This window comes from Rissa tridactyla, chromosome 2 (genome assembly GCF_028500815.1).
Source record: "Rissa tridactyla isolate bRisTri1 chromosome 2, bRisTri1.patW.cur.20221130, whole genome shotgun sequence".
NCBI lineage: Eukaryota > Metazoa > Chordata > Aves > Charadriiformes > Laridae > Rissa > Rissa tridactyla.
Window position 1 is genome coordinate 140959747 of NC_071467.1, and position 27116 is coordinate 140986862.

The following is a 27116-nucleotide window of genomic DNA, read 5'->3' on the forward strand; positions in this document are numbered from 1 at the left end:
AATTCCCCACGGAAAGACTCCAAAGCCAAGAGGACAGAAGACAGGCAGCAGAATAGGCACGTGGAAAAAAAATAATCTCCCAAACCCTCTAGTTACTGCAGAAGAAACCAGCTTCTCTTTTCTCTAAGTCATAGTCCACAAGCATATTCCACTTGCTCCTGTTGATTCCAGTTTAACTGATGGCAGAATTTCAGTTTTTCAGAAGAATGGAACACCACTTAATTGCCTGCAAGCTTCAGAAATTATGCAGAGCTTAACACAAAGCTATACGGGCTTCTAGATCACAAGGTCAGCTGGAGATCAGTAAGCTGCTATGAAAAGCTACTGATGTTCATAACTCTGGTGATACACCTCTACAAGCTGTAAGCTGATTTACTTTAGCTACCTCAATGTATGCTTTTGAACAATCAATGTCTAGACAACTCTATGCATACAGACTGCTTCTCCTCTCTTCCATTAAAGAGCTCAGAGATGACTTAAATGGACTGGATCTTTATCAACAAAACATTGGGACACGTCTGGCAGCTAACTGCTTCTATTATAGATAAACATGGTTTTGAAAGGAACGTGAGATTAATCTGTTGATTCAGGTTAACGTCTAGAGCCATCTGTGATAGGAACTTGGATGTGACTGGAAGGGTACAGCTGGGTGTATTCCTATCTGGGCGCAAAATCTGCCTATGTTTCTAACCAAGGTGATGATAATCTAAAATGCTATATTTTATGGCAGATAAACCAGGAGCACGTTCTGTCTATGAGCTCATTGTTCAGTGTCAGAGACATACCTTACATTTACTGAAGAAAAGCAAATGCATGCAAGCTTGGTACCATAATAAAAATATCACAGACTCATTTTGAACCATAATTTCTGGCTCCAAATCTTAGCTCATCAGTGCCTACGTACAGAGGCAGGTTTCATTGTAGAGACTTAAATTCTCTGTATTCTCTAGAGTATGTCTATTCATTCTAGACACACAAAGAGGATGCACTTGTTGAACCTCTCCTATTATTTATGCAATCTTAAAATTTAATTGAACACAAACACAGGAATGCAGCTGTTTTATGCACTTGTGTTCTTGACTCCCAGGAGGCACGTATGGAGGGACAGGCACAGGGAAAACAGACCTGGCATACTGAGTCTGACAGTAAGCTAACAAAGAATTACGACTTCAGAAGGCAAAAGATTTTCTTGGGAAAGCTTTAAAATCTCCATCACTAGTAAGAGCTAGTTAGGTACTAGCTAGTTAAGGCTCCACAAAAGGCCAGACTGGAAGTCAACCAACACCCTTTTTACTCTGTAAGAAAGCAGAATGGACTAAGTTTTCCATATTGTACAAGAGAATGATTCAACAGGCAGTGGCAGTACAAGTTGTTACCTACTGTTCATTACTTTACCTTGTAAGACCCAGTAAACATCACTACTTTTTGCTAATTTTTCCAGAAGAGGTGCAATTGAAGTGATATTGATTTTATATTGTGTGAGGGCTTCGTTGCTGCCATTGTGAATCTTGATAGACCACTGGAGAAATAAAAGAAAGAGATTCAGAACCTTTATGCCTGATGACCCTTAATTAACTGATTCCATGGCTGTTAGTAGCTATTTTTCATTATTTCTATAAAGCTAGATTATTTCTTTAGTCTTTGCTTTTGAAGTGCTAAAAAATTTATTTTGGATCAAGCAGCTGTCTAGACATGTAATTACATTCAAACAGACCATTTAAATGTGGAGTATATAATATTCGCCTCAACATACATTTGATTTTTCATAAATTAAACGATGCAAGGTGTTTTAATTAAAAGCCCCTTGACTTTGAACAATGGTGAAGCAGCAAAGCCAGTCACATTCTACAAAAATCATGGCCAGTTCTGCCGATTTTACTCTAGGAAAACTGACCACAGAAAGCGATGCATGCAAGCAAAACTTGACGGTGGTATAAAGTCGAATATTTCCACCTGTTTTGCAGCTATCCACAAAGAAAAAAAAAAGGAAAAGAAAAAGAGCCATTTTAATTTCTGATTTAATCTTCTATGTGGTATGATTGGGGGAATGTAATAGCCACCCAAGAATTTCTACTAACTTCTGAAAAGAATCTCCCACACTACAAGAAAAACAGATACAGTATTTTTTTAAACATTACTTTATCTATACTGATTTAGTCAAAATCTGTGAAAAAAAAAGAAAAAAATTTAGCCTGAATGTAGTGAGCTCTCTAGTTATTTCTATGTATCTACATAAAAAATTTGCTGTAAGCCAAGTACACTGATTAATCCACTTCCTGAGAATATTATCGAATATAAACAAATACTTCATGAAACCAAATAATACGCAGCTGCTCTGAGAACTCACGCTCCCAGTTTCTCCCAGAAGCTAAATCTTTACTCATGAAATACCTACAGCATTTAAACACACATTTTAAGAAGCACATTCTATTCAACAGGAAGTCGGGAACTACGAAGCAGAGCAGTGCAGTAACATTCTCAGAGCATCTCCTTCTCCCAGAATAAGCAAGCAACCAAGTCTTGTATTAGCTGGAGTTTCTCCAGCTTATAAGACTTTGCTTCTATTTATAAACTGTTATGCAGTTGACATCTTAAGACAGACATGTCCAGACCAAAGCAGCATGAGCAAACCGAGAGCTAACTTAAAGATACAGGTCACTTTCAAAATGCTGACAAGTCCAAGGGCGTGCATCAGTTTAATCTAGTAGCAGGTTAGCATGTTAGTGCTAGCCATGGTAATGTTTCTCATGCATCAGATTTTTGAAGCACCTCATTTTTCTGCAAGTCCCTTAAAATAGGAGATGTTTATCTTTGTCCAACTCTAGCTATCACTATTAATTTTTTGTGTAAATATATTGCTGTTACTAAGAGCTGAGCATCACATCACATATTTGTGGTTGATATCTCCTGCTGTCCACAAAGGACAACAAGCTATGGCTAATGTTTTTTGGGTTTTTTTTATATATATATATGAGTAAAAGGAATTATTTAGCTAAAAGTCCTGTAGTTTTGCCACCCGACCTTCTGCATGCCATGACACTATCCATATATATTGGCATTTTCTGTGTGAAATACAATGACTCATGCTGGTAAGACATGCTAGATCCTCAGACTGAGCAGAGATATTCTAGGTTTACTAAGATTCCTAAAGCTCAATATTTACATGGATCCTATAGAGGAAGAGAATTTGGGTGGTTCACCTGTAAGGAAACAGAGAATTTCTGATCCCTCAGGAAATGTGTGGAGGTCTGCATGCACCTATGACCCTTCCCTAAAATTAGGGAAATTCACCCTAGATTGGCATATCTAGGAGCTTCCAGATTGGCAGAATGCCTGAACTGTCTCTAAACGAAACTGCTTTCAAAGGATTTTGTTTAAAATGGAACACGTTTTTTCCCCTCTACATTTGAGCCTGTATGAACGTGTAATAGCTAATTCCTTTCAAATTCCAGTTACAAAATATTTGGAAGTAAGGGACATTAAATGTGGAATTAATGAAATGAGCGGTTGTTTGACTCTTGACTCCCAGTACCAGCCAACTACTGGAACAGACTACTTAGAGGGGGCTGTTGAAGTCCATCCCTGGAAGTTTTAAAGAACTGGTTGACTCTTGTCAAGCATGACACAGGTCTAACTGATCCTGCTTTGTGACAAACTGATGGGTTAGGAGACCTCTTCAGGTCCTTGACAGCCCTGTTTTCTGTGATGCTGCAGCTCATAGCAGTGGTGGAAACTCCCAGTGGAACAAGACTGAGGAAGTGCAATCTCTTTGGTTGTTGAATTATTCTTGTAGAATTCAGGGGGTTGCCCATATAAGAAATACGTGTGCTCAAAAAAGAGCGTTCCAGATTGGGCCATTACCCTGGTTTCAGCTGGGAAACAGTTGATTTTCTTTCTAGTGGTTGCTGAGAAATGAATGTCAGTAATGTCTATTGGTTTTAGTTGTTGCTAAGTGATGTTTACAATATTCAAGGACTTTTTCAGCTTCCCATAGAAGCAGAGACAGAACAATGGAATGGCCGATGAAATAAATGGGGGCTAGCTGGGGGGCGGGAATCCGCAATCACTGCTCCCAATGATGACAATTCACAGGGTAGTGAGAGTGACTTGTGCCATTATTGTTGTTATTATTATTATTTTTCCTTTTCTGTTATTGTTTCCATTAAACTGTCTTTATCTCATCCCACCAGGTATTTTTTCTCCCTTTCCCCTCTTCCCCTCCACCCGTCCTGGGGGGGAGTACCAGGGGGGTTGGTAAGCGAGCGGCTGCATGGTTCTAGTTGCCAGCTGGGGTTAAACCACGACAGCCATCCTCAAAAGCAGTATTTTGTGGCTGAAAAGAGTTTATTAAAAATGCATCTCAGTTACTATGCAAGTACTTTTATTTAACGTTTTAATGAATAATCTGCTTTTAACAAAGAAGCTACTTTATTTATTAGCTAGCTTCAAGCTAATCAATGCTTATCAACGAATATTGCTGCCAAAAAGCAAGTACTGTACATCGCACATAAATATATAATAAGCTGTAACAAAATATATCTGATATTTTAGAACTACTCGTTATAACAGAAAAATCACTGAGAGTGTATTTTTTATTATAGATTGGGTTTAATGACTTCATCACGTAACCAACTTGAGAGCATAAAAGTTATCCTACTAGAACTTTCTTCTTTACTAAAATACCCCATATATGTATAACTTACCGTGGCAGCTCCTACTACAATTATATGAGGTTTTGCCACAGAACCCTAAGACACAAAGTAAAAAGAAATTAGTTTAAAATACTCACAAAGTATACTTATTATTATATCAAGCAGGTTAATTAAGACTCATATCTTAATTAACTATGACTCAACTTGTCCATCAGTTAATGGTTACAAACGAATAGATTGCAGATATATTACAGAGAACACCAATTTGTGATACACCAAAATTTTCACATAACAGAATCTGCAAAAGTGCAAAGCATCAATAACAATCATTATCAAACAATCAGCATTAAGTTCTCTTTAAAAGCTATCTAAACATCTCCTCCTAAGGTCAAGTAACCTGTAGATCATACTGTTGAAGTACTTTCTCTTCTCAGTGCCTCTCAGCATTCTCAAGCATCCGATTGAAATGACCATAAACCCATTGCAAAACCAGAACTAGTACAATTGAGAGTTGTTGCCCTTGTTGCCCTGGTCTGAAAATTATGTCTAGGACAAGGACCAGAATATGCACTCTAACAGAAGAGTACAGGGAAACAAACAGTGCTGATCAGCTCAGAATGAATTTTGCCTTGGCATAGCAAGGGTTTAGCAGCTCTCAATTTTTTGTAGTAATCACGGAAAAAGAAAAATTAATGATAACTTGATGGGAGGTATTGTGCAAGACTGACAAATAGGGTAGCAAAAGAATCACCGGTGGCCATTAATAAATAACTCCAGGCTTTTTAAAGGTCAACAAAGGAAGAAACGAAAAAAAATTTAGTTTCCAATCTATAAACATATTACTTGTTATCAGAATTGATATCATACATAGTTTTATGCCGAATAACATGTCAACCTATATCATAACTGAAACATGTAAAATAATTAGTATGTAATTTGAGGGAAATATTGAAAAAAAATAATTAAGGCATTCTTGACTTTACAAATTGCCTTTGTCCTTCAGTTTGGAACACTCAAATTAACACAAATATAAAATCAATATCTCAAGTTGGAAGAGATCCATAAGGATCAAAAATGTTTGGTCACATAAAAAAGGAGCCACCGCAAACACGGAGGAAGAGAAACATCAAATCAGAGTAAAATCCTTTCAGCTCTTAATATGATGTATCAACCTGCTCCTAGGAAGTAGAGTTTTTCTGGTTTGGTTTGGGGTTTTTTTGGCCCCAGTGAAGGCATCTTTGTGAGACCAAGAAATTCCCAGAAACATATAAATCAGGAAACATTCCTCTTTCACTATTTTGATGTCAAATTTCAGATCTCTGGTACATAACTGACTGAATATATGTGATATGCTACAGCTGCCAGACTCCTAGAAATTATAGTTGTGGGTACTAAAAAAAAAAAAAGAAAGGTAGTAGTCCTCAGTCAGTTGCTGTATTTTCCTAAAATAAACAGTTCTTTAAGACCAACCTCAGTCCAAGATTTGATACGTTGCCTCATAGAGCCATTAACTTCTGGGTACCACAGGAAATCCTGTAAAATAAATGCAGAATTACATCTCAGTCTAGCATGGAAAACAGAAAGAAAAAAAAAACAACACAAAAACAAATGAAAAAAAACCCTTTGCCCCCATGAAAAAAGAAGAAATTTTCATTTGTAGTTCAGGACTTAGTATTTCACCAGAAAGCAATTTTTTACCTTCTTCCAAATGGGATGTCCTTGACCTTCTAAAGCAATCAGGGCTAAAACCGAGCTCACATCTATAACTTATTTATTACAACTTGCTTTTTGCTCAATTTCCCAAAGCTTTTACCAACAAGTGTTTTTTTTCCTTCCAGAAATTTACTTAATGCGATTGATAGCTTGAAAACACAATTTTCAAACAAAAATAAATCCTGAAGTTTTACACTACCATTTCATAAATTATTAGCCATTTAAATCTAGTAGTGCTATATACATTAAATGCATTACCTACTGACATTTTTTTAGATGGCAGGAGTAGAGCCCAACCTTCATCTAGAAGGATAGTCTAGACTTTGGCTAGTGCTATTATGTCTCCCAGGTAAAGCTGAGACTACCTAGCATCTAGTTACTTCACAAGTGCAGAATTATCGAAAGGACTAAAAATACACATTAAAGTGAAATAACCGGGACTACATATGCAGACATTATTACGAGGAAACTTTATACTGCAGAATGCAGAAACACTACCAGTAGAGAGGAAATCTCTATCTTCCACCTGCACAGAACTACCAAGATTTTTGGTAGTTCACTTGAGTACTGTCAATTCAGTACGTGGCAGGAATCTGTGAGTGATCAGGCAGCCATCTGCAGTGGCTGAAGGATGGAAGGATCAGTATGATGACTAGAAAGGGCAAAATTAACTCTCCACTCGTTCTCAGTGATTTTCTCTTTTGTTGGTCAAGTATTTTCCACATTTAGATTACTGGGTCACAGCCATTCTGAATGTGAAAATTCAGCTGCCATGCCAACGATGTCAACAGCAATATGGCATCAAAACAAGGAAGCAGGAGACTAGGAATATATTCTTAGCTGCCCAGACATCTCCCAAAAGCCCAAACTGGCCATCTCAAATCTTGGTCGTTAGACACCTACCAAGGCTCAAGGAGTTTTAAAGTTCTGTGTCAGGCTACACCAACACGAATCACATTGCTTTGTCCCCTCTGTCCTGCCTTGTGTTCTGCCCCCTCTTTTCCAGCATCCACATAACCATATGATAAGCCACATCACGCCTGACCAAAAATGAACCCTACAAGGTAAGTTTTTGGCTGAATCAACTCTTAAACCAGCCCATGCCACAGCGGTACCAGGGCTAATTACAGCACAAACACAGAAACATACCGTGAAGGGCAACAGAGTAGGACACCATAGGCTTAAATTGCCTTGGGCTCACACCTTAAAATGTTATTCTGTACCCTAAATCTTAACCATGTACACAAACAAGTACTGAAAACTCACTTGCAGACAGCTCAGCAAAAACACTGCTGCTTTCGTTTTCATGAACAGAGAATGAGTTGTCTCCAGGGAATAAACAAATACATGACTAGCAGAATCCCAGCACTGCTGACAGCTGTCATGGGAAGCAAAGAAAGCTATTGAGGACACCATTCCAATTGCCAGGGCAGAGGAGAACAGAGTCCTTCATAAAACCTAACCTCGAGTACTTTGTTTGTTTTCTTTTTTAAATATCCACATTATAATCAACATCGTGGTTATTTCTCCATGCAAAAACAGTGGAAGGAATACTTGCTGGGACAGCATAAAGTGCTCGATGGCAATTATGACAATTATGACTCCAAGATACATATTCTTACAGCAGCAGAAGAGCAAACTTCCTGGCAAAAACTATTTTTGGGAAGGCCAAATTATAAGATCTGACAAAAAGAAAAATCCAGCTCTGACTGCAGTTTGGATTACATTGCATGAGTAATAATATGCATTATTATGGCTTGGAATTTAATGCTAGATAAAAACTTACCACTTTAATTGAAGCAGATTTATCTTCAAAAGGAATATTTCCATGCTGTCAAAAAACCCAAAACAATAAAACCAAAGTAAGACAAACTTTCAGAAGGAAAAAAAATAATTTACATTCATATGTTAATTTGCTCTCACCCAAACGTTTATCTTCAGTAGATTTTTCTTGTATAAACTTGTCAGTATACTTATGCAAAGTGTTTATGTTACCTTCTTGATATAACAAGCTACTTGTATAAAGGGTTATTTTTCCTGGAAGAAATATACCCAACAAAATCTGAAATGCTTTCCGTTCACCCTGTTACAAAGGTATACATTTTTTTTCCTAAATTTAGCCTCACAAAACGAGAAAAAAAAAATTTTCTTTCTTTTCTTACGCTTCCTTTCCCCTAGCTTTCCTTTTCATCTGCCCATCTCCTTTGCACAAAACAACTGAAAAACTTTTAATTAAAGAATTAAAAAAAAATAAAATAGGCAGAAATCAAGTTTGGAATGCATTATTAGAGTTGCTGAGTGACACTGTAATAAGTCAGAAAGGAAGTAGTCAGATACTGCATGCACAATCCTCCTTTAAAACACTACTAAATACGATATTAGTTCCAATCCTGGTCCAAAAGAACAAGTGTATTTCTCTTCCACAATCTGAGATCTTGATTTTATAAGTACTTGACAAAAGATACCTCTCAACTTAAAAATCAATTATAGCACTCTATCCTCTCACCATCACTGTTGGGCAGCAACTGTGACCTAACCAACAGACCAGGAAAAACAGAGTTATTCGATCAATCAGACATCTTGTTTTCTTGTTTTGACAAGTGAAAATGACTGCACACTGCCTGCTGAAAACGCTGCCAGCTTGCACTTCTAAACAACAGAAGTACTAAATAATTGACAAATCTGATCTACAGTTGAAAGTGAAACACCTTTTCCCTCACATGTGTACATACACCCATAAAGGGATACGCCTAAGCAGCACAATATAGCAAAAGAAACGAATATTCTGTTCAATAAGTGACGCAGCTAAATCCTTTCTTACTGCTTCCACCCAGCAAGCTGCAGCTTACATTCTTCACCTTATAAAATTCAAACAGCTCTTCGGCAGCAATCAAAAGGTAGGTAAGACCAGAAGCTATTTTTAGTTTCAGCCTCAAGTTAGACCTGGAAATCTGTTATTGCCCCAAGGATTTTTATGAACAGATTAGATCAGCAATTTAACTGACATTTAAAATGACAAATTATAAGGCATGAATTACTACTATTTAAAAACACACAAAGGAGCAATCATTTTCTCATCAAGAAGCCAAATATGAAGTGTAAGTTGCTATGGGACAAGTCAAATTCATTAATTTATTCCCAGACTGCCGCGAGCTTTCTCTCGAGCTTTCTAGTTCACTTCTAAGATTCCCAGTCATCTCATTAGTACCCAAACAATTATCTTTGTCTAATCTTGTTCTTCTCCAAAACACCTTTCTATGATTCTTCTTTGTGAGGGGTAGGCCAGCAAATGGTATAATTTCTTTCTTTTTTGAAGTTCAAAGAAGAGTTATGAGGTAAATTAGGAAGAAAGAAACAAAAACATCATCAAAATAACCTCTCTCACCTTATTTCCTTCTTCTTTGACTTGAGGATTTATGAGTTTTATAAATGAATAGAACAGCTGGCGAATTCTAGAATCTCCTATAAACACAATATATTTGTCTACAAGGCAATTTTTTGCTTCACTGTAAAACAAAACAACAACATTCATGTTACAGGAAATTTATGTTTTAGGAAAAAGTCTTTAGAAAGTCTACAGAGCAATATAGATAATCCTGAGATTCTAACCAGCTCTAAGGAATGGTGAATCTTTTTTTAAACATGCTGAATTAATAAGAAGTTTCATGTAATTTGCATAGAAATGAAAAAGAACTCTCCTGCTATTGTGTGATCATGCAAACAACTAAGCAGGCTTTCCTATTCTGTGGTGCTACAAACACAGTAGTTTCAAAATGGTAATGCACAGCATAACTCTAAAAAACAAAATTCTCTTACTAGTAGGTGAAAAAAAGTGCTTGGTAATTTTATTTGGGATTTTTTTCACTTGCAAGTCTACACATAAGGTCAGCATTTTCCCTTTCATCAGTCTGAGAGTGACATGAGGCTGAGCAGTGCCTTGCACTATCTTGTGGTTCTCCATAACACGTGTCAGTACTATTACCACCACTGTTTATTTGTATTTTTATATATAAGTACAACTATAGTAAACCCTGTAGAAACACAGATAATATACAAGGAAAAGACTTCCTTCTGATACATGTTGCAAATTTTTGAAAGCCTAGAGAATCAGCTATAAAGCGAAAAACAGACGACTGCAATTCCTACAGCTGCAGTCAAACAACAATTACTCATCTTTCCAGGCAGATGAACACAAGACATAAGTTTCCTTACCTGTTTTTATACTTATGCATCATACAGCTGTGCGGCTGCCATACTTTTTCTCCAAGAAATCTTCCACTGGACAGAAGATACTCACATGTGTCACCACCTTTAAAATGTTAAATTAAGATTAGAATTCAGACACATGCAAGTTAAAACATAGCCTCATTTGCTGACAAAGAAAATAATTTGACCATATTTGAAACACAGGAATTGATGCAATCAAGAGCAGTAAACAAATTTAACTTTTGGTAAAAACATCTTGAACAAGTTTCTGCAAATTGCCTTCTCACTTATTATACCACACTTCTCTGTATATCACTCCTCTATCCGCAAAATGTTAGCAATCCCATTTCTGCTGCCAGAAAGATGTTGTGACCTAGAATGGCATTTCCACCAAAACATGCCGATCCACAGTGCTACTATCCAGAATACAGCAGTATCAAATTAAAGAATTTCACACCAGGTCAATATAATAATCTTCTACGCAGAATCACCCTACACAGCATCTTGTCTACAACATGAATCTCTACATGAGATCTGCAAGAAAGTCTATTACATCTCTCTGCTTAAGACACAGCAGTCATCTTCGAACAGGTGAAATTACATGCTGGGTTAGTATGAAAAACATAGAACACTTACACCAGAATTTGCTGATCATTCTGAACTGCAGCTATCTTTTTCCAGTCAAGAAGTTTTACACCAATTAAGATTAAACGCTTTACAGGTGGTCACATTCTAGGTCACTTTAAGTTCATGTAAATAAAATACCTCAGTTATGAAATCAGTGAGATTAATCTTCCAGCAAACTCCATGTCAAATTCTGCTGCCTTATAACTGAACAAAACTAAACACTGTTCACTGCAAGAGAAGTTCCCCTCCAACATTTTTGTCATACTTGGCATTTCAGAGCACTGACAAACAGGGAAAATGGTGGTGAATGAAATGGCAAGTACCTGTACTAGCTTGTGCACAAATAATGTACTACAACCCATACTTAACATTTCTGTGAAAGCTTGTCTTCATTACACTCAACGAGAACGGTTCTTTTACTCCACTGAAACTTGCACTAATCCTAAAGAATAGGGTGTTTTCTACCTACTTTTTAGGGCTGCTGGATGCCACATGCTATGAGACAGACTTTCTGCTTCAATTACTATGAGAAAATCTGGAGCTTTATCTAGAACTGCAAATGAGACGAGGTGAACAGAAAGAGATGAAAGTAGTGCAAGGTCTGAGGTCTGTAAGGATACGAATTTACAAGGCACTGCTGGTTCTATCAAGACCAAGCTCACAGTCCTCAAACATTTGCACTACAGCAAAGCTTTTAGCAACAAGAGACAGAGACACGGTATCACTTCCCTTGTGCTTGAACAAAAGCTTCCACGTGACCACAGTCCAATCACTAAAAAAAAAAAAAGTAAAAAAAAAAGCCCTAAAAAAAGTTTAGAAAAAGTATATTGGATAAAGAAAGGCTTTCTGTGTAACATTCTGATACGAAAACATACCCTAAGTTACAGTCCTAAGATCACAGTGAAAGCTAACTAATTTTCACATGCACTGAATCAACTTCATTGTTGTTGTTTTGGGGGTTTTTGAGTTGGACGGAGGATAAATGGGAACACTACTTATTTCCATAATTTCCTAACAGTGGGAAGAAAGACAATAGTATCGATATTAATTTTTCTACAAACATTTTAAACCTATGGGTAATAAACTTCAGAAAACATTAATAATTACATGGCTAATGGTAATGGACATGGACCTGTTGGAGCAAGTCCAGTCAGAGGGCTGGAGCACCTATGCTATGAGGACAGGCTGAGAGAGTTGGGGTTGTTCAGCCTGGAGAAGAGAAGGCTCTGGGGGGACCTTATAGCAGCCTTCCAGCACCTAAAAGAGACCTACAAAAGAGATGGGGAGGGACTCTTTATCAGGAAGTGTAGGGATAGGACAAGGGGTAACAGTTTTAAACTAAAAGAGGGAAGATTTAGATTAGATATTAGGAAGAAATTCTTTACTGTGAGGGTGGTGAGGCACTAGAACAGGTTGCCCAGAAACGCTGTGGATGCCCCATCCCTGGAAGTGTTCAAGGCCAGGTTGGATGGGGCTTTGTGCAACCTGGTCTAGTGGGAGGTGTCCCTGCCCATGGCAGGGGGGGTGGAACTAGGTGATCTTTAAGGTCCCTTCCAACTGTAACCATTCTATGGTTTTATGGTATTCCAACTGTTACTCCTTGACTCATTTATCCAATCAAACCCAGCAATAGTAACATAATCAAGTAGTATTATTTACCATCACCTAAGGCTCCTCAATCCCTCATTTCAAAATGCAACTCTAACAACCAGAGTTATTTTCCCTCCTGAACTTCAATGACTTACTACTGCTATTGCATCCTGACTCCTAAAAAAGTTGGAATACCACGAGGAATTATTACAGTCTTGAAAAAGGTCTGGATAAACATCTGAGTCATAGCTCTGGGTTTGGATTGTTTCTCTGTGAGAAACCCACACATGGCATACTCCTAACATGCACGATAAACTGGCTTTACTGTAATTGCCATTCTTTATGCCCTATCTCTCAGTCTTGGTCAGGTAGATTTTGACATATAGAAGAAAAATGTTTAAAATTTAAATATATGCATATGGTGATAAATTCCTATTTTTATCATCAATAACAGTCTATTAATCACCCCAGGGCAGGTCAGGAATTGTCCCAAATTGACTAGTAACCTCTCAAGCAAATCCTTGAGATACCACAAATCAAATCGACACTTCCTTCCTAATCGCAATGCACATGCACTATCCCTGTCAAACTGATTAATTACTGCACAGCAGCAATGGGATGTGGCAAACAGCCAGATGCAGACGGCCACATGCTTCTGAACATTTAAAGGAGCCCTCACGAAAGTACGCTGAGACCACAGTTGTAGGCTGAACTCAAGAGGTTTCCAGAAAGGTAATCTCTGTAACTCTCCTATCTTTCAAGCAGTACAGGTCACTCCAGGTCAGCAATATCATCTTTTTTTCCAGTCAGTGCCTATTTCATTATTCAGTACAGTGCCATTTCTGAACAGATTAAAGAAAAAAAAAATCTTCCAGAAGCAGTGTATCAAGGCCTTTCTGCTCCTCTTTCAACCACTGCTATTTATGTGACAGCTGCTGATCCTGCTGCCAGAACTTCTGCAGAAGTAGCTCAGAACACAGCAAATGACACGAAAAGCTGAACGTTTACCTGTTTTTTAAATATGATGGCATGCTCACATTTGCTGGACAGACATCTTTCTAGTAGAAATCATACATTCAAAATGACCATAGTTTCAGTTTTTCTTAATCATTTCAAATAAAATCCTTATTCTATACTTTGGCTTTTGAGCAACATAATTTCCTTGATTCTCAAACATGTAAACTATTATTTCTAGTAAGTTGCATAAAAATGAAACTGCCAGAAATAATTAAAAAGTTATCAAACTCATGTTGCTTGTGATTAGATTATGAGAATAGGAGACTTACACTAGTCACCTACTACTACAAACCCCTACTACAAGAGATAGTACTGTAGCTACTGCTACAAACCCCTCCATTTTGCAGATGATGAAAATTAGGAGATTTATCAGAGTGGCATAAAAGCAAACTACGTAAAAGAAAAACCACCACTAATTACACTCCTTCTGAAATCCATTAACTTGCTGAGGAAGATGCATAAGAAAATAAGGACAGTTATTCACAGTCAGGCCAACAGTCAGTCTAGCCTGGTATTCTGCCTTCAACAAGGGGCCACTAGCCAACACTCAGGGATGAAGAAGAGGGCAAGTAAACATTAAGTTCTTATCTAATATTCTTCCAACTATGTTCAGTCCAGGGACTCCCTGAGCTGCACGTGGGTTTTACATAAATTGTAGAACCTTCCACAGATTTATTTCCAACAAAGTCATGTAGTCTTCTCTTCCATTTTTAGCATCCACAGCATCCTTCTGTAAGAGTTTTCCGTATGCACTGACGCTGCTTGAAGAATCACCTGTCTTTATTTTAAATATGGTTTCTACTGGGTTTACTTGGCACTCCCTAGTTCTTGCACAGGAAGAGACAGTTCACACTCATGTCTATCATGAATCGTAGACCACTATCAATCCTTCCTCAATCAAGTTTTCAAGACTGAAAAATCTTAGTTTACTAATTCTTCATAGGAGAACATGTTCCATATCTTGAGTTCATGACTGAAGCTTGGTAGCTCTGTGCTCCATGGGACTCCCATCATAATTCCTACAAATAAAACAATCCTCCATCCTACAGTATATTTACTGAATAACATTCCAAACATCACACACTGTATACATTTTAAACTTAAAGATAATATTTTAGACCAAGGAGTTATGCCTTCTTTCCCAACTCCACATACCAAATATCCTACTATTTCCCCCAGGTTACAGACAAGACAGCTCCTCTGGGAATGACCAAGTCTTACTTAGGAGATGAAATACACAGCAGCCAAAACAAAACAAAAAACTACCACAAAACCTCATAAAAAGAAATCTAAGTGCTATTCTATACACAGAACACAGACCATTCTTTTTAAGCCCTTCCTTTGTGCTTTGCTTAAATCATCCTTCCAACATACTACCTTTTATTTTCATCAAATGTTGCACTAAGATACACTACGGTATAGTTATACAAAGAGTATAATTTCTCTGAATTTTATTATGCCCATTATTCTAATTTATCATTCCTCAAAATCATGTTTTTTCCATTGAAATTGTGAAATCGTAAAGTCTTTGTTCAGTGCCAGAACATACTACGTTTCACACCACTTTCTTTAAAAGGCACACTCTCTGTTTCAAAGAAATGGAAATTCAATTGTTCTCTATTATTCAAAATAAAAATGTAGCTTTAAACAGTATCTATCAGTGCTGATTTTAAGAATGCAACATTTAAAATAAAAACTTGCTTCCAACAAGGTTTAGGACAGTACCTTTGAAATATGATAATAACTGAAAAATACACAGCACTAACTTCACTGTATGGTATATAAACATTTAGTCCAATTAACCCTTCACTAACTCTTCACAGAAGCTGTATGCAAATTAAAGACAGTCCTTAACTGCTCTTAATTGACTTTAAGTTTTGCAAAAAATGCAGGTGACCCCTAGATATGACAGTCTCCCCAAACATAAATTTGACCTTCTACAACTCCAGTCCAGCATTTCCTCAAACAAGTAACTTTTATACAGGCAAGTTTTACTGGGAAGTGCAGTGGGCTGCTCCTATCTATAATGTGTATTTGACTGAGGCCAAAGTTTGCCGAAACCTTTACCTGTAAAGACAATCAGACAAAACAAAGGAGTTCTAAATAAAGGTCCAAATCACCAAAAGCTTCCAAAGGAAGCCAAGACAAAACCAACCACTTTATAAAACATATGCACATTCTCATAATTTATGCCCTGTGAACTTTTCAATATTGCAATGGGAGAAGAAAAATAGATGTCAATCTGCGCAACATGGGTTTCTAAATGGAGCGAGATAAACTAGGCCAACTATCAAAAAGTTAAAGCATCCAAAGTACAGACCCACTGCAAACATAGAATAAATATTCATACTTTCACTCATACCTACGGATAGTAATAAAAAGGAAAAGGTATGAAAAAAGCAGCCTTTATGTGCCTTTATCATTTTTAGAATGTCTTCCTCCAAAAGAAAAAAAAAAAGTTTTTTGACTTAACACCTAATTTTTCTTCAAAGTCAACTGTGGTCTTTGCCACCCTTTATATACTCTCCAGGAAACCTATAAACCGGGATCTTGTTTGTATCATCAGGCATGTGTAAATCCATGAATTACATGTCAAATATCAATCTCATTTGCTCCATTATTCAGGCAGTTGCTGTTTTGACTAATGCAAACTTTCGGTTATCAGTTTCTTCAGATATGAAAGGTTCAGTTTTGGGGGGGAGAAGAAAAACCTCCCACCTCTCACAAAACAGATTTCACCACTTCTTGTTCATATGCAGCTCTCTCTCATTTCCTCCATATTCCTGGACAGCTATGAAAGAGAGACAGTATTCACATTGGGTGGTTAATCCATTGTTAAATTTCTTGTTTGCGCCACTGTAGCAGAACATATGTGAAAGAGCTGGTCTTGCCTGCTCTCCTCTTCCTCACAACAGCTAATGACAGATGCTCAGACAAGGTATAAAAGCACGACAAACACAGAGCAATCCCTTCCCTGGCACCACCCAGCTATCGTAGCCCAGTGACTTTGAGACAGAGCGTCTAAGGAGCGCAGCTCGTTTGCAGCCCCACCTCATCCACCCTCTGCCAATCAGAATAACCCTTTTGGGGTATTTTTGGTATAAAATCTTGGCACCATATTTCAAAATGTCTTGTGTGGAAAAAAAAAGCTGCTTTATTCTGATCATTTTAAATGTACCACCTGCTAATTTAATTTTTCACTTGATACAATCACAATGAATTTACCTTCCCCCACTAATTCATAATATTTGAGACCATTACAAGGTTACTAATTTTCTCTCCAGGCTACAGAATTTTAATCTATTTCACTATTTCTTGTACAGAAGCTGTTTTATTCTTGTGCCGTTTGTGTTGCTCTTCTGTACACATTTTCCAAGCTCTATACCTCTACTAAGAGGGGGTGACCAGCACCAGTGACAATAAGTAAGGTATCTGTTAGCTTTAGTTGTGCAGTATCACAGTGAACTCTTCTGTTTTGTTTTTCATTAACTGCTAAAAATGTTTGCTAAATTTCAGGTGTTTGAGATCACTGAAGGGTTATAGAATGATCTTGCAACCACCCTTGCTTTTATCTACCCTGAAAACTTGTATGTGCTCCACCCTCCTTTTCTAAACTATTTGTTTATGACTTTTGGATGTTATTTGTTCAAAGGAGCCCAAACTGTGTATTCATTCTCACTCTATGTCCTACCTTTTCAACATTTATTGGAAAGCTTCTCTCTTACCCTAAAATAGATAAAAGAAACTAAAAGCCTTAAGAGAAGAAACTTGTTAAAAGCTTGTGAAAATCCATACAGACCATATCAACTTACATAAAAGCCTGCAGAGACTCACCGTTTTGTGATTTGGGACTCAACACCCTCATTAACCCTCCCATGATATATCGTATTTATGCACAGTCCAGTTTCCTTGTAACCTGCTTGATATGGCAGTCTCTATTTCCTTAGGCCAGTCTCACAATCCCTCTTTAAAAAAGCATCACATTTGCCACCCTCCTTCCATCTAGTTTTGCGACTGATCTGGGGCCTTAAGGAACGCAGTGCAACAGGCAAGTTCAATTACTTCATGCTTGAGCTCCTCTTGAGTTCAGTAAATGCTTCCATGTCTTGCAACTTAGTACTATTCAGTTTATCAGCCGTACTCGCATGCCAGCCAGAGGGTGCATCTAGGGAACTGTATCCGTGTTAAACGCTCCCTACCCCCTTTCCCATTTCCACAACAAACTGCCTCAGCCTTGTCTTCCACAGAGGCTGCAGACAAGTGTTAGAATACGAGGACACTAGTTGTCCTACAATAAACAGCTGCGGTGATCTCTCTTTGGATCAACTTTTTGATTTGCCCACAAAAACATACTACGTTTTTTAGCGTGAACCGGAAACAAGAAAATATTTCCTTTAGCAGTTCCATTAGCATTTATGGATCGTGCCAAGATTCACAGCTTCGGGGCCAAAACAACCCGAAGGAAGAGGCATCAGGGAAGGTGCCCCGTAACCACCAAGCACAGCCCCGTCACGGTCACCAGCAACGGCATCTGGGTCTCAGTTACGGGCTTGTCCGCTGCCACCAACAACACGTGGAACCAAATTTATTTCGCTTCACCCACCAGAGAGGCTGGGGTTTATTACCTTTGAGGTTCAAACGGTAAAAGACCATACGCCAAGTCTTACACCCATTAAGATATTAATCACTAATTGCCAGGTAAATGTCGTTAATCACCCTGTACGGGAACAAGTGACAGGGAAGTCACCCTCTACCCCTGCATTTCACCTGCGGTCGTGCGGCTGTTACACACACCACAAACAGGGCCCTAAGGGCTGTGTAAAAACATCCCACCGCCACACTCACACGCCCGAGCCGTGGGCCCTCGCCCGGCCGGCGCGAAGCCTGTGGCGACCCCGGGACCGGGCCCCGCGGGCCGGGCCCCGCCGCCGCTGTCCCCCTGCTCGTCTCCCGCAGCAGCCAGAGACCTGCCCCAGCCCGCCGGGGCAGGGGGACACCTGCCGCCCCCGCCTCCCCCCGGCCCAGAGCAGCCGCGGCGGGGCCGGGGGGACCCGCCGCTCTTCCTCCGCGGCCGCGGTCCCCGGGCTTCGGCGGGGCTCCGCCTCCCGGTGCCCGCCAGCCGCGGCCCCCCGCAGAGCGCCCGCGGCCGCCCCCTCACCTCGGTAGCGGCGGGAGGCGGCGTGGCAGGCGGTGAGGAGCAGGACGGCGCCCAGCGCCAGCGCCTTGGCGCTCCTCACGCTGAAGTAGTAGTTGATCTCTCGCTTGCCCAGGGTGTAGGCCAGGGCCGCCATCTTGGCTCCTCCATGACAACAGCGTGCGATGGAGCGGGCGGGCGCAGCGGGGCAGCACTGGGTCCCCGCTGGCGGCGAAAGGCAGACCCCGCCGCCGCTGCCGGCTGTCACCGTCCCCGCTGCCGCGGCGGAGAGCAGCCCGTCACCCCGCTGCCGGGGCGGAGCCGACGCCCTCCGCCTGCCGACGCAGCTTCCCCTGGGCCGCCAGCGGGCGGCCCCAGCGCTCGCCTCCCCGCCCCGCGGCGGGACAGGGATGCGGTGGATCCCCCCGGGCGGGGCCGGCGGATGAGGGGTCGAGGCGGCGACCCTGGCGGCCCCTCGCTCCTCGCCGGGGGGTTGTTGGGACGATGCTCCATGAAGGAGTAGCTGGGCGAGTTTCTGTGGCTGAGCCGACAGCTGGCAGCGGGCAGCGCCGGCTGGTTTTTTTCCCCCAAGTAATGCGATTTTTAAAACACTTGTCGCTTTTTAGTTGGGAGCGGTCAGCCCGGGCTGGGAGACGTTGACTCCCTCTGAAGGCAGATAACACTGTACAGGGAAGCTGAAGCACGTTCAAAGGTTTACCTGGGCTTACAAGGAAAACAAACACACAAAAAAAGGTGTGTGTTGCGAGTGAAACCCTGAAATGTTACCAAAGGGAAGTCCTGTTCCTCCACAGAAAGGTGCTGGGCCCCAGCAGGCCGAGGTCTGGCCCTCAACTGAGGGGAGAAGCTGCAGACTGAGGCGAGCAGGGCAGGCCGACACGGGAAACAACTTTCCACAAAATAAAGTGACCATATATAAACCATAGGTAAACAAACATAAGGCTCAGGAAAAGCGTTCAGTGTGTATTCGCATAAATATGGGACATAAACAGCAAGCAGACAAGCCTGGGGTTCATGATGAAGTGCTTCCTGTGCTTGACAGACTTTGGAAATACTTCTCCCTCAAATCCAGCAGAACTCTTTTCATTAGGACTGGCCAAAAAACATGAATGGAACATGGTTGGTTTTTTTTTTTTAACTGAGAGCATAAATAATAATAATGAATTATCTGTATTTTGAACACACAAAAAAAGTCTGGTTTTCATTTCACCATCCTTCTATTTCCCTGTCATGCAAACAACACTATCCTAGAAGTTCTGCAGATCATTGAATTTCATTATTCATTTAATAATATGTGGAAAAAATAATTGGGAGGGGAAAAAAAGAAGTGAAACATTTGAAACAAAACCAGGGAGTCTACACACTGCAAGCAAAATTTTAATTTCAAATCTTATCTGAAAAAAACAGAAGAATTTAAAGCACTATGGAAACTTAATGTCTGTACAAGATCTGAGTTTTAAGTATTCTTCTGATGTGCACTGTTCAATGTATATGCCATTTCCACCCAACCAATTCTTTATTATCAGCCAACTTATAATCTATATTTTTTCTATTCAGTTGAGTTTGTTAATTCATTCAGTTTCTGAGCAATTTTTTTAAAATCATAAAAACACTATTGTAAAGTGCTCAGGTTTTTTCTCTCAGGGAGAGAGGAAAAAAAGGTATCAGGTAAACTCCCAACTATACAGATTGTAATTACTGCGTTACTTTTGTCTTTGAAAAACATAACAGAAACCCCCAAAACCTGGTCATAGTTTGGATTCTTTTACTCCCCGAATGAAAAATTTCCATTCATGTATTATTTTTTGATCATGCAACATTAAAAAAGCCAAGAATTTTCAAAGCCTTCTTACTGTGCACAAACCTTATTATGTGTTAAAATATTCCTGTTAGTGTTTAGCTTTCTTTGTACTCATTTCACATATGTTCAAGTAACAGCTTTAGGAAGCAACTTAAACATTTTTTTAACAGCTTCTGTAACTGAAAGTATTCACTAGAATATTTTTTGTAGCTTTTTGCATTGTTGCTCATTAATGATTCTTAACAGTCTTATGAGAGGTGTCTTCCCTGCAGTCATTGAGGATCATGGATACTCTTCTTCATCTATTTTTATAACATTTATTGATGAACAAGTAAGATTTTTCATCCAACCAAAACACGTTTACTTCAGCCTGTCTCATTCTGCAATATAACGGTGTTAAGTTTTCTGGCTGTGCTGCAAGTCTGCAAGGTGCATTTATGGTTTTGAGCGTAGCTCCTCAAAACTTGCCCGAGCTCACGCTGCTACTCTGTGTGATGCAGGTGCAGAAAGCACAGAGTGTTGACTTGGCTTCTGAGTTAGGATGGCTGCAGCGCTTGAGCTGCAAAATATAAAATTTTCTCCCCCAATTAAAAAAGAATTCAGCTGTCTACTGAGGTGGTCTCTCTGGAGAATTTCACTGATCTTCAATTAAATCAGCTTCTTCCTATGAAAGAACAGCAGAAATTAAAAAGATATCAAAACAACCATACTTTTGTTTATAGATACCTCTGAGAATTACAGCCTGCGGAAAGAGTAAATCTGTCCCACGGCCTCTGGAGGGCTGTTTCAGATCTGCTGCTTGCCGCTAGAAGTCCGTGGGCCTTCCTTGTTTGCCCTGAAGCACTAACACTGGCCTTCACTAATGCCCGAAAACTCCACATGTGTATTACATCTCTGGTACTTTAGGACTGTACAAATGCATACTGTTGCAGGTTAAATATCTTAATTAAGACAATCCACCTCTGTACATTAAATATGCACGTGGATGTAAGCAAGACATCTGCTTTTGCTTCATCATTCCTTTGGAGGCGTTACTTAGGTGTTCAACAAGAGAGATCTCCCTCATTTCAGTCAGAAGCTTTTGGCTGAAGTGCCATGAGTTAGGAAGTGGTTTGCATGTGCACGGTGTTGCTTCTTACAGGTTTTTCACAAACTATTTGAATTTTGCATCATTACATATACCTAAGTAATTCACACCAAAACCACAGTATATAAAAGATGTGATATAAAGGGCTCATTAGGGATTGCCAAGTACCCCATGAAAACTGACGCCAGACGTGAACTATTATTAGCTAGAAGCAGCTTTGTAATTTCCATTGTACGCTTACTTTATTTTCCTGTCTGCTGATAAACTTAGCGTGCTGGAAGTAAATCAGAAGTCTGTTAGCTCTTCTGATCAGTCAGACCTCAGCTTTTGGTGTGAAAACACTAAAGCTTCGTGTTGGCGTCCTGCTTGTTCTGCTGGAAGCACCAAAAGCTGTCGGTGGGAGGGGAACAGCTGGAGCAACCACAGAGAGAAGACCCAGCAGACGGAGAAGCAGTTAGTTCCTTTGAGAGGCAGAGGAAACACAACACTGCTGCATGGGGTAATGGCTATGAATATTAAGAGTGAAAAGCCGCAGGCGGGATTTCACATTTGTGTTTTCTATGGATGTACCCTTCGCTTATGTGAATTCATTATTTTGGTAAGAGACTGTAGTGTCATGTGTGGCCACTAATGACAGAAGCTAAAAATATTACCATGGGTTTTGGCTGCACTGTTTCCCCTATGTGTCAATATAATAAAGCGATAAGGAAAGATGGGGTTCATCTCACCTAACTCCACTGACTTTTAGTGAACCATTCTGTTTTAAACTAATCTGTAGAACTGGTGGAAATAAGGTGCCAGAGTTTACTCATAAGTTAGAATAAGGTGGATGATTTACCATTAGGAATGGTGACTGTTGAATTTAGGTAAATTTAAATTTAGACAGATGTCATTTACACAGGTATAATTTAGGTGAGATAATTCTTTTTTTAGTGATTCTTGACTTTGCTTGGCAGGCTCAGTGTAAACGGAAGGAGAACTGTGTGCCATGGGTCAAACGTGGCATGCACATACGAGTTTGCTGGTATACTTAGTTCCCAGTAGATCTCCTTATCTTGCTTTTCCTGTTTTCAGCATTACAGCCAGGTGTAGCTTCTGGAGTTAGATCTGCTGTCCTCGGTCAAAGGCACAAGGCAATCCCAGGGACTGTAAGCATGTGAGAACAGATAAAGTGACTACTGTAGTATAAAGTCAGCTATTACAGAGAGCTAATATTTAAACATTCTTGGTCAGTGGATTATTAGGGCATTCTCATGTGATATTTTCACTTTAGAGTTTTTATGTGTTTATAGGAGTGGAATTAATTTTTCACAAGTATATAGTAAGGAATATTGGCACCTGAGCTGGAGGGAAAATTATGATTTACCTCTAATTTATAAGTTTCATAAGGAAACTCTTCATATGTTCATAAGAAACAGACTGCTTGTTATATACTAACTTTAATATTCCCTACATTACCTTACAGGTTCAGTGTTGAATAATTAATCAGTAGGATCTGCCATTCCCCAAACCATATGACGTCTTAATTTAATTTGTGCAGCATTGTTGGATTGCTCTGGTCATATCATAAGTCCAGAAATAAATCTGTATCTCCAGCAGATTCCTGGGCAGAGTACTATTTTCAGTAGTGCAGCTTTTGCTTCAGCAGCTTTTGTGTACTTGCCAAATGACGGCATCAGACATTTTCATTGCTGAGTTCTCAGCCTCATCATGGCAAACAATCTTTCCATAAGCGTCAAGTTTCCATGTGGTGTGTGCATGCATAGTAGCCATCTATTGCAAATATTTGATTACAGTAATGAAGAGGGAGTAGAGAGAGCAGGAAGTTTTTTTCTTAGTGGACTTGTTCAATCAAGCAGTGTACCCTGAGTACTGACTGTCTCAGACTAATACTGAAACAAATATGCCACCAAACCCGTAAGATGTTGGAAATTCTGTCACAAATTACCACTTTTACAGATTTCTAGTTTTGTAACAGTTATCAAAATAGTTCCTCAATAGTCTGTACTAAAAGCTGATATTAAGTGAAGTAGTTTTGAAATCACATGTACAGAGGCTATATTTAGCTTTATCGTTAAGAGATAAATACATCTGTGGTTCTATAACGTGAGGTTTAATAGTGTTTTCGTTTCAGATTTCTGTGGATCTGAATTAGAGGTGGATTGGAGGGGTAGAGACAGGGAAGGGAAATAGGCAGATTGCAAATGTTTAAGTGATCCGTCCTCTTCCATTGAGGTGAGCCAAGAGGCTGCACCTTCCTGCGGGGCTTCCTGGTGGGCTGTGTTCATCACTGTGGCGCTGGGCAGTCTCGAGTTCGGACTGGCACTCTGCATGGCTCATTCATGCAAATCTGTTTTTCTTTCAGCTGCATGATTCTTATCCTCCAAGCTTTATATTCATCAATGTAATGGGTTAAGAATTTTCAATTTAAATGAGTTTCTTGCTATGCAGGTACTATTTTTTTTCTCTTTTCTCCCTCTCTTTTCTTGACTCTTGTTTGAGGGAAAATGGCAGTTGCTGTTAGTTCCTTGTCAAACTGAGTTATTCCTTTTTCATTAACACTTTGTTTTCAAGTTTTTTCTCTTCCTGATTCGCCCTTATGCTCACAGATGCTCTTTAAAATTCAGAATTCTTTATATTTATAGGGCAATCTTTGGAAGCCTACACAGCCACTGTCCAAGCTGTGTCACGTTTGTAGAGCATTAGAAGCCTTCTCTTCTGGCTGCCAGCAATACAGATGCCATCTTGTAATTACCACTTTCTCTTTAAAACAGAAAGAAAGCATAATTTCCACTTCTATCAGTGCAATCTCTAGTGAAAATCATTAACACTAAACATCGTTAATGTTCTGTGCAGTACATTACTAGTTTTATCTGATACTGGTCCATTAAAAAGTACTTAGCCTTGCGTTCAAAAAGTCCTACATCAAAGTCTCAGGCAGCTTATATGTGTACCCCCTGCCGCAACGGTCACCTTTGTCACAGATGTTAGGTAGGCATACTCTGATAAAAAGGTTAGGTACCTGTGTGAGTGAGACTTGATTTTCATTTATTGATTAGCCTGACATGAAGCTGAGAGGCAAGGAAGCTCCAGAACTTTACAGAAGATACTAATTAGGGAACATAGCAAATGAACTAAAACAACGTAATAAAAGATTGCATGAAAGAAATACGTAGGCAGAATAGTTTTTATAAATTTAACGGAAGGGAAAACAACTTAGTACTGGTAACTTCTACATTTTAAAATATTAAAGAACATTAGCTAAAGAAATGTTAAAAAAATACTAGTAGGTAGCCCAACTGTTAAGGATAAGTCTTGCCAAAGATTCAGATGATGAGCTGCAGGAGATTAAAAAATCAGTGCATCTTGAAGTGCAAACATCTGAACGAGCATGGGATTCATCCCAGAGGAGCAATGCCTGAGTGCACATCCCTTCTGGGGGTTAATATCTAATCACTAATATAAAGCTGCATTACTACAAATCTAACAGGAAAATATAACTGACTTTTCATCCTGTCTCTAGGCCAACTAGATACAGTCTTTAGCCTAATTTTTATATTTTGTGCAGACTGAACCAATCTGGTCTTGTTTTGTGCTCAAATTCCTGCTTCTTTGTTTCTCCTCTCTATATCATCTTGAAATGCTTTAGGCCTAAAGATGTAATTTCTTAAATATAATTTATAAGATCTTAGAAGTCCTATTAAAAGTTCTTTAAAAGTCAGTTGACATGGCTACCTGTCCTCTAGCACTCCTTGGATAGGCTTTAGTCTTTCTGCTCTAGGAGGAATGTTTTTGCTCTGTGCTTGCACAGCACCTACTCTTACAGCTTTGCTCATGGCTTGTGCCTATTGATACTGCTAAAAAAGGTTTGCATGTTACAGGACCATTGGATGCATAGATAGCATACAGCCTTCCAGAAGCTGAGGAAACGGCACAGGTTGAGGAAAAAAATATTTGATAAGAGAGAGATCAGGCTGTACTTGATATGAATGTTGGTTGAAGGTAAGACGTCTCTGTAAAGCGGTTCTCTTCATTCCCTTAGTTCTTAAAGAATCAGCTCAATTTGCAAAGCCTGGAGTCTGTAATGGGGTCAGCAATCAATATAGAGCAAAACACAGCAAGGAAAACAGTGTGATTGACAGGAAAACAAGTCAAAACCTAGAAAATGATCAAAAGAACATCATGAAGAGGCTTAGATGAAGAGGCAAGCTGTATTTCCTGGCAAAACAATGTTGACAAGCATAAAAGCAGTATAAGGAAGGAGTGAGATTGTGAGAGTTGAAGGTAGGTAAAAAGCTGGAATGAGAAGGTGAAGCTTTTCTGTTAGAAAAGAAAGCAAGAAGTGAAGCAGCTGTTATTGACTGCAATAGTGCCTTGAACACTGGAGTAGGAAAATACCCCAGTGGATAAGAAAACATTGGGATAGGAAACTCAATCCTTTGATCCTTGAGCTTGGACAGAGGTAAACGTCAATGTCACAAAGGCCATTTGGCTGGAGAAAAATTAAGGACAGTGTAAGTATTAATGATGAATGAAGTGGCATCTGAAGTGGAAGAATGTTCCACCAGTTTCAGACCCCAAACCTAACCGACAAGTTTTCACTCCTGTCTGATTGACACTGTTTTTGTGCAATTTGGTGTTTCAGAACCTCTCCAATATAGTAAAATATAGCAAAATATTAAATATACCTATGTCGATCGGCAAATACTTGACTAGGTTGTTTAATGCTGCTGGAGGGAGGCTGCACAGCATCCTTCGGCCGGCCACTGAAAATACCTCAGCTCCACAGAGCAACTTGGAGTTTAGAATTTAAAAGCAAATATAAAAATGGGAAGGTCTGACTAGTCTATGGGACAAAAGCTAAAATGGAAAAGTCAAAGTATGAGGAGCTTTATTTGTGAATGAAAAATCGTATTTGACTGTTATGGACACCAGCGCAAAAATGCACTTTTTTGAAATTCTGAAATTACTACACGTCTTGTCACCTCTGATTTTTCCAAGCAACTAATACTTATACACTTGATTCTGTAATATTCTTTTAGGAGTGAAAACCAAGCTGTATTAGAAATGGAAGAAGTCAGTTTTTAATAAAGCTATCTCCAGAATATAACTCTGGATCTTTAGAGTTATGCTAATTTCCCAAGTTTCTTTACATGAGTTTGAAAGTTGGTGGAGCGGGGAATGCTTGACTGAGGTCAGAGAGGAAAATATCCCTATCTGTTGATTTTGATAGTGAGAGATCAAGCCTTTGGAGGAGGTCTCTTTTCTCAC

General features: G+C 39.4%; 1 protein-coding gene across 1 annotated transcript in view; it reads right to left on the reverse strand.

Moving 5' to 3' along the window:
• CASD1 (CAS1 domain containing 1) overlaps positions 1-19285 on the reverse strand; it is a 33942-nt gene extending 14657 nt beyond the window's left edge. The window contains exons 1-7 of the mRNA XM_054191708.1: positions 18964-19285; positions 10578-10674; positions 9751-9871; positions 8152-8196; positions 6123-6185; positions 4704-4748; positions 1396-1519 (exon numbers count right to left, since the gene is read on the reverse strand). Coding sequence (XP_054047683.1) covers positions 1396-1519; positions 4704-4748; positions 6123-6185; positions 8152-8196; positions 9751-9871; positions 10578-10674; positions 18964-19096 — 628 coding nt within the window. The 5' untranslated portion in view covers positions 19097-19285. The remainder of the gene's footprint in view (positions 1-1395; positions 1520-4703; positions 4749-6122; positions 6186-8151; positions 8197-9750; positions 9872-10577; positions 10675-18963) is intronic.
• Positions 19286-27116: the final 7831 nt, after the last annotated feature.